The 19,013-nt window shown below is 38.1% G+C and overlaps 1 protein-coding gene across 1 annotated transcript in view; it reads left to right on the forward strand.

Annotated features, from left to right (window-relative positions):
• Nucleotides 1–19,013, forward strand: part of slc25a26 (solute carrier family 25 member 26) — a 57,711-nt gene that overhangs the window by 34,996 nt on the left and 3,702 nt on the right. The window contains exons 6-9 of the mRNA XM_081358282.1: nucleotides 1,789–1,833; nucleotides 9,042–9,111; nucleotides 11,422–11,486; nucleotides 15,692–15,765. Of these exons, the coding sequence (XP_081214408.1) occupies nucleotides 1,789–1,833; nucleotides 9,042–9,111; nucleotides 11,422–11,486; nucleotides 15,692–15,765 (254 nt within the window). The remainder of the gene's footprint in view (nucleotides 1–1,788; nucleotides 1,834–9,041; nucleotides 9,112–11,421; nucleotides 11,487–15,691; nucleotides 15,766–19,013) is intronic.

Raw genomic sequence — 19,013 nt, forward strand, 5'->3', positions numbered from 1 at the left:
TACACCATAGTAACCACTCTGAACACCTTAGCAACAGACTAGCAATGCCCTGGACTCAGTTTAGCTACTGAACACTATAATAACTGGCTGCCCAAGACTCCTAACAAACACTTTAGCAACTGCCTAGAAACACACTAGCACCACCCAGAATTCCCTAGCAACACCTTATCAACACCTGATCTCAGTTTAAGGCCCACTGATTAGCTGGTTCGGGTGTGTTTAATTGGGGTTGGAGCTAAACTTTGCAGGACAGTGTTTGGAGACCCCTGCCATAGAACATCGTGTAGACTTGAGGAACTGCCTAGTAATGCCCTAGCAACGACTCAGAACACCTTAGTAACTGCCAAGCAACACCTTATCGACTGCCTGGCAACATCCTAACGACCACTCTGAACACCTTACCAAATGTTTCGAAAAAAACCTTAACAAATACTGTAGCAACTTTCTAGAAATACACTAGTAATACAGTGAATTCCCTAGCAACACCTTACTGACTCTTAGCAACCACTCTAAACATCTTATTGAATACTTGGCAACTCCTTAAACCATCACTTTTTTTTAAAACCTTAGCAACTGGCTAAAAAAACCAGCAGCACCACCCAGAATTCCCTAGCATAACTGTATCAACCACTCACTCCACCGCAATGATTGCCTGGCAACACCCTAGAAACCACTCAGGACACTGTAATAACTGCCTAGCAATGCCCTAGGCTTAATTCAGAACACCTTAGCAAATGTCTCTCTCTCTCTCTCTCTCTCTCTCTCTCTCTCTCTCTCTCTCTCTCTCTCTCTCTCTCTCTCTCTCTCTCTCTCTCTCTCTCTCTCTCTCTCTCTCTCTCTCTCTCTCTCTCTCTCTCTCTCTCTCTCTATGCCAGTCACATGATTTTGGGATTTTGTCAACCCACGGTTCAGCAGTGCCATCGATTTCCTCTCTTTTTGCTCCGCTGTGCCTGATTGGGTGAAGATTTCTGCCACCTCTCTCTCTCTCTTTTGTTCTCTCTCTATCTTTTTCTCTCTGTGTGACCACAGACTCTTCATTTATTTATCATCTCTCTCTGTGTCTTTCACACACACACACACACACACACACACACACACACACACACACACACACACACACACACACACACTCTCTTTCTCTCTCTCTCTCTCATATATACAGTACTTCACACTTCCAGACGTACAGACATCAGTATTAAAACAGTTTGACACATGAGATAAATGGCCAATGCTTGTGGTTGAACATGTTGCCACAAGTAATCCATTTTCTTTTACAGAAGACATGTGCGCTTTATTTTTTTCTCCCCCTCCCCTACAGTATGTATTGAACATCATAATGGCATTATTATGGTTGTTCTGAAGGCAGTTTTCCATTAATGTAAAAAAAAAAAAAAAAAAAATCCCCAAAACTGTGTTCTATCTCACTGTACGACAGACTTTGTATCCAGACTTAAGAGTTTTATTAGTTCACCCTCCAAAAAAATATTTTTCCTCATGTCGGTCCAAGCTGTATGACTTTCTGTCTTCAAAGGAAAAATATTAACAAATGGTGGTGATACTTTTATGGAATCTTCATTCACTTTCATTGTGCAGCTAGTAAATTCTTCATCATTTGTCCTTTTGTGTTCCACTGAAGAAAGAAGTCATGCAGATTGGAACGACATACTGTAAGGGAGAGTGAATTATTTATTTATTTATTTATTTATTTTTTAGGTGAACTATCCCTTTAACGCAGTTAACATTTTCTGTTCTGGCCTATATAATAAAAAACTCTTCTTTTAATTTCAGATTCCATTCTCGCTGGTGCAGTTTCCACTCTGGGAGTACCTAAAGGTATGAATCCACTTTTCACTTGCTCCAATTTCGCTCTAATTTGGCCTCATAATTTTGCTCAAATGAAGGAATAATGGCCTGGTAATGGTCTGACACATTTACAACTCAAACTACAAACACTTTGCCACCATACCGGTTAATAACTCTCAAAATGACGATGCATTTTATTGGTCGCCCTCACCGGTGGTTAAGCGGAATCGTAATTTCTCGCAAACCTTGAGTCTTAGCCAAATGTCCATTTCCTTTTTCATTGTCTGGTCCGGGCCACATAAGTCATTTTTCTTCAAAAAAGGCCCCGTTTGTGAGGATGACATCATGTCTCCAGGGCGAGAGCAGAAAATTCCATTAGCGCTCTTGGCCTAGCGACCGGAGCGAAGCAGAGAAGGAGAGGCATCGAGGACAATAGCACGTGCAGCTGTGGGCGAGCTTTAACCGCGATTCTCCACCGTAATAAGGAGTGTCATTCATGGCCGCCTCTTTGTGGCACTTTCAAAGGCATTTTCTCACTCCTTCATTCGTCCATGTTTTCAGCCTCTCCGGCCATCTGTGTGGAGCTGCTGGAATGTGAGTCTTTGCTAAACTGTCTTTCAAAAGAGCATGGCTTTGAAAAGCAAGAAAGCGTAGATGAGACAATGGCATGGGATGCCAGTGTTGGTTTTAAATGACTGCTTTCGCTTCATTGATTATTTCCAAGAATTCCACATTCTTTCAAGTGTGAATTCAGTGTTAAATGGCCCTGGAAACTCATTTTTGTGTAAAAAAAAAAAAAAAGTGTAGGGTTTTTCAGCTAATGTTTTTTTAATTTTTGGACATTGTGGGGCAACCAGCTACAGCACCAGTGGTTTCAGTGGTTTTATATTCTTGGCTATGGAGTAGGACTGTCAATTAAAAAACAAAAATCAGTGTAGTTCATCTGAAACTCAGAAAATCAGTTCATCTGAAATTCTGTCATCATTTACATTTACACTTGTGTTGCTCCAAACCTTTGTTTTGACATTATTTTCACTGTGGAAAGAAATGAAAGTCACTGTTCACCAGAATTGCCAACATTCTTCAGAAAAACATATTTTATGTTCCACAGAAGAAAACAAGTCATACAGGTTTGGAATGACATGAGGGTGAGTAAATGATGACAGAATTTTAATTATTTTTTTTTTTATAAAGGCAGTAGCAAGTATGCATGCATGCTACTGCTTATTAAAGGGTTAGTTCACCCAAAAATGAAAATTCTGTCAGTAATTACTCACCCTCATGTTGTTCCAACCCCATAAGACCTTCGTTCATCTTCGGAACACAAATTAAGATATTTTTGATTAAATCTGAGAGCTGATCACTCCTCCATAGGCTTCTAAGTGATTGAAACTTGCTGGCCCAGAAAAGTTATTAAAGAGATCGTTAATATAGTCCAAGTGACTCCAGTGGCTCAATCTTAAGTATAACAAGCGACGAGAATACTTTTTGTGCGCAAAAACAAACAAAAATAACGACTTTATTTTACTATTCATTTCCTTCTCTCTGAGCCTCGAGTTAGTTTACGTAGTGTTTTTGCGTAGCGCGTCTGTGTTGCACGTCACCACGTATGCTCACTATTGGTCGACGCTTGTCATGTGTGTGATGCATGATGACGTGCAACACAGACGCGCTACGCAAAAACACTACGAGGCCCAGAGAGAAGGAAATGAATAGTAGAATAAAGTCGTTATTTTTGTTTGTTTTTGCGCACAAAAAGTATTCTCGTCGCTTGATAAATTTAAGATTGAGCCACTGGAGTCACTTGGACTATATTAACGATCTCTTTAATAACTTTTCTGGGCCAGCAAGTTTCAATCACTTAGAAGCCTATGGAGGAGTGATCAGCTCTCAGATTTAATCAAAAATATCTTAATTTGTGTTCCGAAGATGAACGAAGGTTTTTTACATTTTGTCGAGAGCATCATGAAGAATGCGTGCTGTGTTGACGTTACGGTAACACGCGTTGGAGATTAATATTACTATATAAATAGTGTTTGCGCAAAAAAAACAAAAAACTAACATAATTTACCAAAGCACTGAGGTTAAAAAGATTGAAAAAGATTTGATGTACTATGTTTGTGTACTATGCGAATGTTTTTGAGCTCATTAAGTGCAATAAAGTGCAGTGGGCCGCAGAGAACTTAAAAAATGCCTCAATCTTCAATCCTGGCAAACATTTCATGTTGGGAAATCAAACCCCAAGTATCACCAAACCATTTCTCAAGTCATTCGCACCAAAAACAATTTAAGCCCCGGCATCCGAGTGGCAGGCCGCAGTAAACCATCTGTTCTCTCCAGCGTATCCCACAATTCCCAAAGTTTATCTACCAACAATCCCCTAAACTCAGCACTGCTCTGTTACAAAACCACTGAGCAGCTGTGTCATTACATCAGCCGGCCATTTATTTCCCACCGTGCCCACTCAACTCGACATTTATGTGTCAGTGGATCAAACTTTTTCCCATGATTAAGTGCAAGTGTGTCATGAGCGAGTCTTAGTTTGCTTTGAGTACAGTAATTGAAGCTGAAGCGTACATTTGGAGTAATGCCTGGCCAAGGTGGTGTGTTCCGGAAAAGACTATAGTAAATAAATCTTACGTTTAGTGTTTAAGTATGATTAGAAAAAGGTCTATTTGTGCACATAAATGTTTTTAAATTGATCTCAGGCATGTCCTCGGTTAAACGAAAGAGTTAGTTGAGTCAGACTTTATTATACTTATTATCAGATGAAATGTTCAAGCTACGGCAGACTCAGATGTGGGTTTAACATTGAGAGTTGGAATAATCAAGCAAATCAGGCTCTTTCTTTAGCCCTGAATAACCTCATTTCCCATTTAGGCCCAAAATATTTCACAACTACCTGCAACTCGCTCCTCATCCACTGCCTACTGCTCTGAGCATGTTTAACCTCTAGATATCCTCTCTCACTACACCTTTACTCACATCTCTTCAGTGGCTTCCAGTTGCTGCCAGAATCATATTAAACACACTGTTCCTGTCACACAAGGCTGCCAGTGCCTGGCTCGCTGCTTCTCACAGTGCTTTATTAAACCATACAACCTACCCTGACCATGTCAGTTTATCAAGCTCCCCATCTTTCCACATGAAAGGAGTCCACCTGCTCACCTCTACAAATGTCTCCGTCCACGACCTTTCAGTGGTGAAACAAACTCCAAGTCATTCATTTAAAGATGCATGCCAATTTTTGGTTCTTTTTTATTTGAATGTGACTAAACATGGTGTTGTTCACAAGTATAGTTTTTACATTTGGTTTTTCTTCAAATATTTTGGTCACACTTTAGATTAGGATCCAATTCTCACTATTTACTAACTATTAACTACGACTTTTGCCTCAATTACTCCTAATTACTGCTTATTAATAGTTGGTAAGGTAGTTAAGTTGAGGTATTGGATAGGATTGAGGGATGTAGAATAAGGTCATGCAGAATAAGTGATTTATAAGTACAGCCACAGCCAATATCCTAGTAATATGCATGCTATTAAAGGGTTAGTTCACCCAAAAATGAAAATTATGTCATTAATGACTCACCCTCATGTCGTTCCAAGCCCGTAAGACCGCCGTTCATCTTCGGAACACAGTTTAAGATATTTTAGATTTAGTCCGAGAGCTTTCTGTTCCTCCATTGAAAGTCAATGGACGGCATACTGTCCATGTCCAGAAAGGCAATACAGACATCATCAAAGTAGTCCATGTGACATCAGTGGCTCAATCTTAAGTTTATCAAGCGGCGAGAATTCTTTTTGTGCGCAAAAAGTAAACAAAAATAACGACTTTATTCCACTATTCATTTCCTTCTCTCTGGGCCTCGAGTGAGTTCACGTAGTGTTTTTGCGCAGCGCGTCTGTGTTGTACGTCACACGCATCACACATGACCAGCGTCGGCCAATAGTGAGCCTACGTGAGAGAGAAGGAAATGAATAGTGGAATAAAGTCGTTATTTTTGTTTACTTTTTGCGCACAAAAAGTATTCTCGCCGCTTGATAAACTTAAGATTGAGCCACTGATGTCACATGGACTACTTTGATGATGTCTGTATTGCCTTTCTGGACATGGACAGGATGCCGTCCATTGACTTTCAATGGAGGAACAGAAAGCTCTCGGACTAAATCTAAAATATCTTAAACTGTGTTCCGAAGATGAACGGAGGTCTTACGGGCTTGGAACGACATGAGGGTGAGTCATTATTGACATAATTTTCATTTTTGGGTGAACTAACCCTTTAAGCAACTAGTTAATAGTGAGAATTGGACCCAACTGAGTGTTACCAATATTTTTAAATGCATGTTGTTTTTTTTACATAAATTTTTTATTGAAATATCTTAATCTTATGATAAAAATAACAGACTTCTCTCAGGTGATGTATGCCAAAATTTTGTCCGTTTAAACTTCCTCCGTTTTTGAGTGCAACGACTACATGTCGAAATCCAATCAACAACCGATGTATGGGACCAAGTCCCTCTCTTTTTGTTATTTTCTTTTTCGCTAATGTGTTACACTGTACGTCACAATATAGAAGAAAATCTGCCACTACTTCCTATTTTTTTTTTTACTCTTTTTCGTCAACCAAAATCATAATTTTAATTTATTAAAATTATAGGTAAAACAGACTAATATGAATCAACAAATATTTACTAAACTTAAAGGATATTTGCTTCAATATAGACTCTCAACAAGCTGTTTCTCTTCCATGACAGTAGTTGACATGAAAGAGAAAACTGACTATAGAAGAGGACAGTAGACATGAGAAGCAGTCTAAGAAGACATGCTAGTAATATCCACTATACTACCCACATGTAGCAACACAGAGAATGCAGCACATACTGTACTTGCAGTGCATTATAAAGGCATTCTGACATATTTTCGAAGGCAACATGTTTTTTTTTCTGTCATTTTAATGATAAAATATAATTGCAGTTGAATGTAACACCTGTCTTTGTGTCAAATGTAGTTCATGTCAGGTACATCCTAGCATGTATATCAGTGGTCAGTCAGTTTGTTCTGAGGGGAACTTGCTTCCAGTTTGTTTTCAGTGAGTTTGACGAGGAGGAGGAATGGATGTTTTCCAGCACAAGCTCTTTGAACTTGAAAACAAAGATTCTTCCTTAATCTGACAGCTAATGAAACACACATGATGTACTGACGAAGAGAACATTTATGTGTGTGTGTGTTCTTGTGCACAGAGTTGAAGAGGATCATTCATAATTACTTCATGCTGTGCTTCAATTGTTTTCCTTTCTTAGCCATCAGATGCTCCTGGTCTGAGGTCGTAGGAAAACTCCAGCAATTATTTGCAGCCTGGGTGCATAATAACTCCCACCAAAACAACATAAAACCAACAAACACGTGAACTCACTGAAACTCCCTCCTCCTTTCTTCAACAGTCCTCACACACATTTCTCTTTAACTTACCACATTCCTTCCCTCCTACTTCACCTCTTTAAATACTATGAGTTCAAACTACAATTAGCCATCCTAAAATTAGTACAAATTGTGCAATTGACTGAGATCCTGTCAAACCTGTCTTACCTGTCTCAAAAACACAGTAGCACTGTTCCAAAACCGAGTGTGCCGGCTGCCTAGACAGCTTTATAAATACTCTTCTAAAAGGACGCAACATTATGTTGGCTTCTAAGATGTCTCATTATTGCCAAACATGAAGGCAGCATTACATGTATGCTTTCCAGAGAAGACAATTCCAGAATGCATTGTGACTAGAGAATGCAAAATACAGTATCATTCAAAGGTTTGATGTCAAAACAAACAAAACAATTTAATATTTTTATTCAGCATTAGATGTGTTAAATTGATCAAAAGTCACAGTAAAGACATTTATAATGTTGAAAAATATTTCCATTTCAAATAAATGCTATTGTTTTGAAGTTTCTCTTTATCAAAGTATCAAATTTTCCACAAAAAAAGGGTCTGAAGGATCATGTGACACTGAAGACTGGAGTAATGGCTGCTGAAAATTTAGCTTTGCCATCACAGGAATAAAAAACAATTATATATATATTATAATGTAATATCATCCATCCATCCATCCATCCATCAATCCATCCATCCATCCATCCATCCGTTCTTTTAAATTGTAATATTTCCCCAATATTACTGTTTTTACTGTAATGCAGCTTTGGTCAGAATTTGATACTTCTTTTAAACACATTAAAAAATGTTTGTTTACCCCAAACTTTTAAACGGTTGCATTGAAAGAAACGTTGATTATGCACATGCTTATATTTAGTTCTCAGTACCGGGTTTGGAATTGCGTTATTACGATAATTCTTTCAAATGTAAAAGTCCCATTAACAGTCATATGTGATAACTTTACAAAGCTTAGACCCTCTACTTTTCACACAAAACCATTGTTTAGAGTTTTTTTGGGGTTACACTTTATTTTAAGGTGTCATTGTTAGTGTAATTATACATTTAAGTACAGAGTAATAATAATTAACTACATGTACTTACTATAGGGTTAGGGTTGTAAAAAGGGGTTGGTTTAGGGTTAGTTGCGTGTAATTAAGCATAATTTATACTTATTACTACAGTAACTACTTGCAACGTGTAACAAGGACACATTCAAATAAAGTGTTACCTTTTTTGTTAGCTTAGCAACATGCTAACATCAAAGTTGATTGCATGCCACGTAAGTAGCACTCAAATAAAGTTATCTTTGAGAATCGCATCAATGATTTTCCTTATATTTTATGTCAGTTTGGATGATGCTTTAGTAGATAGAACAGGACACAAATAAGCAGCACACTAGGTTGCGGAACAGATCTAATATCTTAGCCAGCACTAGTATTTCCCCTTTTCATCATAATCTTCCATCTGTGACACTCATCAAAGCTCAATACCGTTTTCCTCTCGTTTGTTGGGAAACTCTGAACCAGCATGAAAGAAGTGTTTTCCAGGGATTGATAGAGTTAGCATGTGTGTACACAAAAGTGCTGAGCTGTGGAAGTCAGGGAAGATTTCTTTCTTTCAAATTTTGTCAACATTCCTTGTGGGGAAAATGAAACTCTTGGCATCATACTGGAGATGTGGACGTTAAGATTGCTGTTCTGTTGAGTTTCCATACATACAAACCCAAGGGATTTGGGTGTTTTTTTTATTTTTATTTGAAATGTTACTGCTAAATGTAATAATCCCTAATTCTCTCTCTCTTTCTCTGTAGGTCGTGTGGTGGAGGAGGCAGGGGGGACGACTGGACTCTTGGCAGGCAGCGGTGTGCGGAGCTCTCGCAGGTGTGTGGGATTAGCCTCGGCACAGAGGTCTGGGAAGAGAGCGAAGGAGAACGAGATATAGGGAGTTGGGATGGGGTCCAATGCCAGGAATATCCAAAATTTACCCAGCTGCATTCCTCTTTAATTCCACACAGGTCAAGATGGTCATATCAGGTTGTTCATCAGCTGGTGTGCACCAAAAGAGAGGGAATAAAAGAGCTAATTATAGGTAAAGAGTCAGTAGAGGAAGTGTGCAACATTGACCTTTTATTGCCCCTGCATCATGCTCTGTAACTTTCGTAGCTATTGTCAGCAGTCATAGAGTTTACGAACTAGAGTCAGAGTTTACTCTAAAGGAGCTCAAGTCTGGCCCAGAAGCCCTTGCAGCTGTCTAATTCCCCAGTCACCATCTCTGTCCAGAGTGATAATTCATCAGGTACTGGGACACAACGGAGGGACAAGGATGCTCCAGCCAAAGGGGAAAGAACATGGCTGCCAGCCACGCCACCTGGGGTGTGATGTTGGATTCGGATCGTGTGTGCACATGTGCTGCTTTGGCACAGATGTATCTCTTTAGGTGGATTGCGGTTGTTAGCGTTGTTGTGAAATCACCCAAACAAATGTGAATTGTGATGCATTGTATGGTTGCGTTTGCTTGCCATCACTGCCACAGCTGCAAGCCTCAAGAGAACAAATGAGAAATGCTTTCTTTTCCCAATCTCTCTCCATCTCCAATATTGTGTCCTTTTACTTTTTAAGGAGTGTTGTTCTTGGTTTAGTACAAGATTGGGAATACAGTACAATGTCACATTTTTGACTTGTTGTTGATTACCACTGAAGTCAAGCAAAAACAGCATCTACAGTAATTCAATTACAATGGAAGGCATTGCTTTTTTGAAAGTATAGCCATGAAGCGTAAACATTATGTGGGGTGGCATGAATCTAATGACGTAGAAACGCGTGCTAACCTTGTTTGTCCAGAGTTATATCCTATTATAGATGCTCCTTCCATTACCATGATCATGTAAAGCTGGTAAATCTGGCAACTACTTCCTTATGCACAAGAAAACATTTACATTTATGCATGTAGCAGATGCTTTTGAATAGAGTGTAAGGGGAAAATGGGCTAGTATAGTCATGAAAGAAAGAAATGGTGAGAGAAGTAATTGTTCTTTTATTCATTTATTTTAAATTTATTATGAGAGAGAGAGAGAGAGAGAGAGAGAGAGAGAGAAAGGATTCAGTACCCAAAAAATTGCAAAAGAAAATGGCAAGATACTTGGCTGTTTGGATAGGATTGAGAAGACCATTCTGCCAGCAAGGAACAAAAGAATAGATCTTAGTCAGTGTAGTTCCATATTTTTATAGAATTTTTGACAGGGATAAAAATTAGGCTGTGAGGGATAGAATACAGTGCTTTCAATGGATTATACAGTTGTTTGACAACATACCGACTGTTCAGCTGATGAAACGTCTTTAAAAAAACAAAATCAGTAGACAAGAACACCATAAAACAGTTTTAAAATTTGTGAATTGTGAATATTACATGATCTAGGACCCTTTATACTGTGCGTGCCATTGTACAGACTGTATGTCTATCCCTCACAGCTTTATCTTCATCCGTGCTAAATTCAATGTGGCGTCTAACCTGACTAAGGTCTAAATCAGGGTGAAACTGTTGTTTACATAAAGAAAAAAAATCAGTTAGGAATTATGTTGGTAACACATAATTTAGGCCAGTAAATTTTGCCCAACTGCTACTAAAGGTAACAACTTTCCCACTCAAATTTAGAATTTTTTCTATGGAAGAATTAATTTCCATTGTATACATGTAATTACAATGGAACCATTAATGTACTTACATGCTATTTTTTGCTTGTTTTTACAATCTGAGGTTTGAGTCAAAATTATATTCAGTGGTAATCGACAGCCTGTTCCTGGAACATTTCTCTAAAAACACATCACTTGTGTTTGGGACATTTTTTAATTGTTGGTTAGTGAAGTGAAGGCTTTATGGGAGAACTAATGGTTTGATGCTGTTGTTTGTCCGATCCCCTATTAGAAAAGAGAGGAAACTTCTTTCTGTTCTCATTTACGCCAAAACAAGTTTATGAATGTGCATGAGTGTTTACGAGTGCGTGACAGTGCCAGGCTAGTTTGAAAAATTAATCTGCGTTCGCTATTTTTCTCCAGAACGTTTCCATCGGGTGATCAGTGCTGATCTCATGGCACATATTTACATTTATTCTCGGTGGTAATTATAACATGATTAACACTGTAATTAGTCCTTGTTTGTGTTTGTGTGCTGATAAACAAAACGTCTCTTTTCAGGTGGAGTAGCAGCGTTCGTCACTACTCCGCTAGATGTGGCGAAGACTTGGATAATGTTGGCTAAGGTGAGACTTTGAAACTGTTGTTTAAATCTGTCTCCTGATGCCTCCCAGATGGAGCGCAAGGTGAGCAAACAAACGGCCCTAATGTAGACAAAAGCAACAGAAGAGAGAGAGAGTGAAGAAAAAGCCTTCGTAGACACAGCTTGATCCAATAGCAGGGTTATCCAGGGACGCTTCTGACGCACGAATGCACTCCCTCTTACTGTCCGCTGTCCAGTCGAGACTGCATGTTAGATGTCAGAAGACGTTTGTATATTCAAGTGTAATTTCCAGTTGTCTATGGACTGGAACGGAACTGCACTTCAGAGCTGCAAGGCTGCAGACTTGTTATCTGGTGCAGATGTTCTGTTCCAAAATCTAGGCAGCATTATAAGTTTGATGCAAAGGCTAAGCAACTTCAGCTTCTATATATAATATGTAATATAAGGTCTATATAAAAAGTGTAAAGTCGGCACACCACAACTCCAAAAACTCTCACACAGTTGAGGTTCAGACAAAGAATATGCTGTCTCAATTGCCGAAAAAATTCTCCCGAAGGGACCCAAGCCATACCTATAGAAATTTGTAAGTGGGCTCTTTTGATTGGACCAATTCGAAAACACCCAGAACACAATACAGATTTTCTGATGCATATGCTATCAATTTGATACGATTCAGATTTCTATATGATTTGATTCTTATTCACTTTTGTGTATGTATTATACCTACTTCCATATTATATAGTATTGAAAAACTACACAAAAAGAGTAGTATGTCTAAATTCATAGTATGTGCATCCGATGAACATCCCATGCTATCCGGTAGAGGAATTGCGAATGGCAGTGAAGTGACGCAACTGATGCCGTAGGTCACATGACGGTGACAAGACAACATGTCAGATTTGGTGCATCCAAATTTCATTCAAAATACACACATTCATATTATATGGAACATACTTTTTGGTAACACTTTATTTTAAGGTGACGTAGTTACACGTTACTACATGTACTCACAGTAATAACAGTACATTTGCATAATTACAAATAACGAACCCTAAACCTAACCCTAACTGTATAGTAAGTATATGTAGTTAATTAATATTACTCAGTTACTTAGTGTAAGTACAATGTAACTACGTCACCTTAAAATAAAGTGTAACCTACTTTTTAACACAGTTTAAAACTAATGTAGTACCTACTAGACTAGTATGCGATTTCTGATGCAGTTTTAGATTATTGTGCCCTTAGCAACATGCTAACGATAAACAATTTAGAAATCAGTTGAGAACCGCTAATTGCTGATTATACTGTTCCTAATCTGTCACCTAAGAGGTTCCATAGTTAGTCAGCTGTCTATGTAGATCACTAGGTTTTAGAACAGAGCTATAGTGATGGACCCAACAATAGAGACATGTTTAGCATTTGAATCATTAATGCGGGAACATATCATTAAACCAAGACTTTTAAAAAATAGAAAGATGCGAAGAATCGTGAAGATACATATAGACACGTACATAGTCTTTGCAATGAAGGGAACCACACTCGGATAACCACCTGAGATGGTCTGAGTTTGTTTAGAGTTATCATGACATCAGAACCCTGATCACAATAGTATTAACATAGTACAGTAGTAACAGTAGCATAGTATTTTGCAACTTGGCCCATCCTCTGGTGGTCAAGAGAAAGACACATGATGAATCAAAGTTCATCACAGGTAGCTTTTCCAAAGCCTGAGCTAAATATTAAAGGGGTTAGTTCACCCAAAAATGAAAATTATGTCATTAATGACTCACCCTCATGTCGTTCCAAGCCCGTAAGACCTCCGTTCATCTTCGGAACACAGTTTAAGATATTTTAGATTTAGTCCGAGAGCTTTCTGTTCCTCCATTGAAAGTCAATGGACGCCGTACTGTCCATGTCCAGAAAGGCAATACAGACATCATCAAAGTAGTCCATGTGACATCAGTGGCTCAATCTTAAGTTTATCAAGCGACAAGAATTCTTTTTGTGCGCAAAAAGTAAACAAAAATAACGACTTTATTCCACTATTCATTTCCTTCTCTCTGGGCCTCGAGTGAGTTCACGTAGTGTTTTAGCGCAGCGCGTCTGTGTTGTACGTCACACGCATCACACATGACCAGCGTCGGCCAATAGTGAGCCTACGTGTGACGTACAACACAGACGCGCTGCGCAAAAACACTATGTGAAATAGCTCGAGGCCCAGAGAGAAGGAAATGAATAGTGGAATAAAGACGTTATTTTTGTTTACTTTTTGCGCACAAAAAGTATTCTCGTCGCTTTATAAACTTAAGATTGAGCCACTGATGTCACATGGACTACTTTGATGATGTCTGTATTGCCTTTCTGGACATGGACAGTATGCCGTCCATTGACTTTCAATGGAGGAACAGAAAGCTCTCGGACTAAATCTAAAATATCTTAAACTGTGTTCCGAATATGAACGGAGGTCTTACGGGCTTGGAACGACATGAGGGTGAGTCATTAATGACATAATTTTCATTTTTGGGTGAACTAACCCTTTAATATAAGAATGTGCACAATGTAATACATAAATACAAAACACCAGCATGGTAATTCATGACACTAAAATAATGCAATAAACATGAATCTAACAACATAAGATATAACATAAACCCCTAATATACATGACTGATAAAACTAAGAAGAGAAAGTTCCAAAGAAAAAACATTAAATATGAGCTGTCACACAGAGATTTCTGGGAATGTCAATTTACAGTTTTTCACTGTGTATTACAAGATGGTTTGTGCTTTTTAATTTCCCAAAACTTTTTTAACTGTACTTTGCTGTAAAATTTCATGAAATGTAAGGTTAGATCTATTAAAGTTTTTCACCATCTTATGTATAGTAAAGGAACTTACCATTAACCAATTAACAGGTTTTTACCGTAGCGTTTTTGCAGTCTTTTACTGTTAAAACTTTGATCATTTTTAGTTTACTCACCCTCATGTTGTTCCAAACCTGTATGACTGACTATCATCTGTGGACCACGAAGAAGATATTTTGAAGAATATTGGAAACCAAACAACATTTGACCACATTGACTTCATATGTAAGGACAAAAAAAAAAAAAAAAAAAAAGAACATTTCTTAAAATATCTTCTTTTGTGTTCCACAGAGGAAAGAAAATACATATTCATTTTGGGGTGAACTGTCCTTTTACAAATACAACCGTGTGAACTAGCCAGTTTGCAGTCATAAGAGGTTGTTTTCATATAAAATCCTAAGGGTACGGTAGCACAAACGTTTAATTCTAATGGTCAGAGAGAGGATGGGAATGGTCAAGAAAAACTACATTTATACTTGACAAACATTATAAATGGAGTTGATTTTGCATTTGAATAAACTGTTGGCTCCTTGAAGAAGTAAAGCACCTGACTCACGCCATTGGCTGACAGAGTGATGTGTCATGCATGCTTCAGGTCACTTCAGGTTGCCTTGTGTTTGCCCAAATCTCTCTCTCTCTCTCTCTCTCTCTCTCTCTCTCTCTCTCTCTCTCTCTCTCTCTCTCTCTCTCTCTCTCTCTCTCTCTCTCTCTCTCTCTCTCTCTCTCTCTCTCTCTCTCTCTCTCTCTCTCTCTCTCTCTCTCTCTCTCTCTCTCTCTCTCTCTCTCTCTCTCTCTCTCTCTCTCTCTCTCTCTCTCTCTCTCTCTCTCTCTCTCTCTCTCTCTCTCTCTCTCTCTCTTTTTTTTGGTCCATTTGACCAATCAAAGAAATTGAGACCTCATGTTCAGGCAGGTCTGCTGTACTGTGTGTGTTTTGGCCTACAGACACTCCAGGCGGTTTTCCAAGCCCTGTGGGGAACTGCAGTGTACGGGGCTGCTCAATGTACAGTCAACTCAACAACTTAAACTCTGAAATATGAAAAACTAACCCAGTCTAAATATAGAGCCATCGAAATTAGCCTCAGAAAGTGGTGTGCCAGTGTAAAACACAGTTGTTACGTTAACTCTCCTTCACGGTTCCCTGATATAGATGGCTGTTTTGAAGATGGTGCTGTGGGTTTGCAGAAGAGGGACTATAAATATAGAATGAGCAGAAAGAAGAGCTGTTGAACAGGTGGAGACGGTAGAGTATACCAGGAACAGAGCAGAATCGAAAGGAAGACAAAACACAGTGTGTGTTTACATGTTTGACAGGAAGCTTAAAGACGGATCATCCATCATTACTGTGTTTTGTCTCTTTTCGTCAGGCTGGGACGAGCACAGCCAGTGGAAATATCCCATTGGTTTTGTATGAGGTGTGGAGGAGCCGAGGAATAGCTGGGTGAGTGTCCTGATACTGCATTCCTCAGTCAACATGTTTTTTCCCCCATACATTATAAGCCCCTTTTAAGAAACACACAACCACACTTCCTTTCCAAGATTTGGGGTCAGTAAGATTTTTTATTTTATTTTTTTTTGTTGATTCAGCAAGGACCCATTAAATTGACAATGAAGGTATTTGTAATATTACAAAAACTTTAAATACATTTAGCTATTTTTGAAACTTTTTTTAGCACTGCTTCCACAAATATTAATCAGCACAACTGATTTCAGCATTGACATTATTAAGAAATGTTTCTTGAGCAGCAAATCAGCATATTATAATGATTTCTGAATTATCATATGACACTGAAGACTGGAGTAATGATGCTGAAAATTCAGTATTGCCATTTTATATGATCATTTTATATGATTTATATATATAAATATAAAATATATATATATATATATATATATATATATATATATATATATATATATATATATATATATATATATATATATATATATATACAATTTTAGAATGTAATATTTCACTATATTACTGTTGTACTGTTTTTTTAATCAAATATATTCAGCCTTGGTGAACATAAGAGACTTATTTCAAAATTCTTACTGACCCTTAAAATCTTTATTGTTAAATAATTTTGTATTTGATTACACAATTTGCATTGCTTCGTGGGACTGTTGTTCATTCGTTCATAAGTAATTTTTTTTTTCTGGTTTGTGCTTCAAATATTTTATTTCCAACAACTCTTCATTGAATATTTTCTTTTCTTAATGAAATTGGATGACAAAAACTAAAATGTCTGTGGAAAAAGTGAACAATCATAATTGTTCCTTGCACAGATGCCCGTTAAGGGATCATGTGAATCTCTGTCTTCATAATAATATTCTTTCCTCTCTCCAACTAAAACTTTTCTGAAATTTCTTCAGTTGATGATTAACTTTTTTTAGGCAGTACACACAATAGACTCAACGACTTCAAGGAATTCCTAAAATCCCTTCCCAGATTACAATATTTAAAACTCTAAGAGAAGCCGGGGCAAAAAAAACCCAGAGAAGGCAAAGGGGCTCGGCTATGCTTGCATAAAGGGCAACGACTCTGGCAGTTTCACTACTGCATGCCTTGTACAAATTGCCTGGCTTTAAAGCTGTAATTACTGTAATGGCTCCAATTGCAGACTAGTGAAGCCAGAAAGTGCTTCCATGTGTGTCAGACTCAGAGCTCTGTGGAGAGCTTCTAACCACACCAACCAAAACATCGGCAATCAATGCAACCATGCGCTTGTGAGCTAGCCTTCCTCCAAGCTTTGAAGTGATGCTACCTCAACCCAGACTACAGCCGCATACGGGTAGACCAGGGTGATGCAGCAGCCCACTGAGACAGTATGAGCTCATTGCAACATTGTTAGCGTTAATGAACCTTCAGTTGCAGTGAAATCAATTGGAGCTTTGGTTAGATATAGTGTAAGTTGCCTCTTTTAGAGTGTTACAGTGATGTAAGACCTGTCTCTGATCAGAAATCTACTTTAGTAAGCTTCTGGTAAGCATGCAGTGTTTATAGAGCCATTAATAGGGGTGTTATTAGACCGTACACCACTGACTGACTGGAGATCAGGGCTGGGCGAGGTGATTTCGTCACAATGAGCTCATCTTAATTTCCTGTTGTAGCAGCATGGGATGGTTTGTGGTTTGATTGCAAGATAATGGAAAATAAAATGCATTTATCTGGACGATAAAACTGAATATCTATGGTACATATAGCCATATGTACAGATACTTATTCGATTTTATTACATTTCTGCTATTCACTTTAGTGTGTATTTTATTTATAATATGAATTTACTGTACGTAAAAATAAAATAAAAAACATCTCTCTGCTGATACTGTAAACTATACAGGGCAGCATTTCAGACTCATAAGAGTCAATTGTTAGTGAATAAGACTGGTCGTGTTGTATGTTTGTGGTTCACTAAAAAGAACCAGTCAATTTATTTGTGAATAATGCTGCGTTCACACCATGCCGTAATTACTGTACTAAATGACATTGTGGACATTCTACAATCTGTGTAATTTGAGTTTGAATGTATTCTTTTTTTTTTCTTTTCTTTTTTTTTTACTTTTTTGGGGGGGAATGTATCACAATCTACCTTGTAACCAATCACAGAAATGATATGATCATAATCGAGTGGATCTCTGAGCTGGAGTGAGTGAGTGGAGGCGGGGCTAATTAGCATATTCAAAGAACCGCGGATACTAAATGAGGCAAGGGAGTTACATTCAAGCTATTTTAAAGCAACACTAAGTAACATTTTTTACCTTAAAATAATGTTTCCAAAATGGTTTCAGTGGTTCATCAAGTCGTAACGGTGAAAGACACTTCTGGATTCGCTATGCAGCCCTATATCTGCTATAACCGCGCTATGCAAGTTTGCCATACCGGGTCGCGTTTCTGTAGTTCGAATGAGACATAAGAAAACTACAAATTTGACTTGCTTTACGTCAAGTGTTACAATAGTCATTATTTAGTTTTTCTTCGTTTCTGATGTCGCAATACATCATGCTTTCATGAAATCATGCAACATACTCTACCTTGCCTGTGGACATCGTTCATTCAAAGCCGGTGGATAAACAGCGTGCGTGCGACGGTAGGCTGCGGGCGGCGAAATTATTTACGACAGCGGTAATGGACAATTCCGCTTACAACCTGTAGGGCGACCGAAGAGGAAAAGTTCCTTAGTGTTGCTTTAAGGCACGGAAAACTTTTTTTCAAGGAAATATTTTTTAAATATGTCATTTTGGTGATTTTAAGACATTAAGAATAGTCAGTTATATGAATAATAACACTGAATATCGCACAATAACTGCTTTACATTTTACTGCCAAAATGCCATTTTGAATGATTCTCTATGACATTGCAGTGGTCAGGTGGTATAAGGTAGAACTCTCTCACTAAAAGTGTGAACAAAATCTTGTAATTACAGTAATTCGGACATGGAGTGGATGCACCTTTGTACTAAATTGGTTGCTTTGTATGTTTTTATGCTATTTATCAGAACATCTGTATTTTTTGTATGTATTTTTATATATTTTTATGTATATTATATAAGCAACACTCAATGTTTCTTCAGTCCATACAAAGTTCCTGCGATGCATATTTATGTTTTCCGTTGCCGAAGATAAGGTCAGAACTGACTCAAAGCATGCATGCGAGGTTTCACGTTTCTCTTTTAGCGCATGGTCTGA

Source organism: Scardinius erythrophthalmus (genome assembly GCF_964197995.2).
Source record: "Scardinius erythrophthalmus genome assembly, chromosome: 25".
In the NCBI taxonomy this organism is placed as follows: domain Eukaryota; kingdom Metazoa; phylum Chordata; class Actinopteri; order Cypriniformes; family Leuciscidae; genus Scardinius; species Scardinius erythrophthalmus.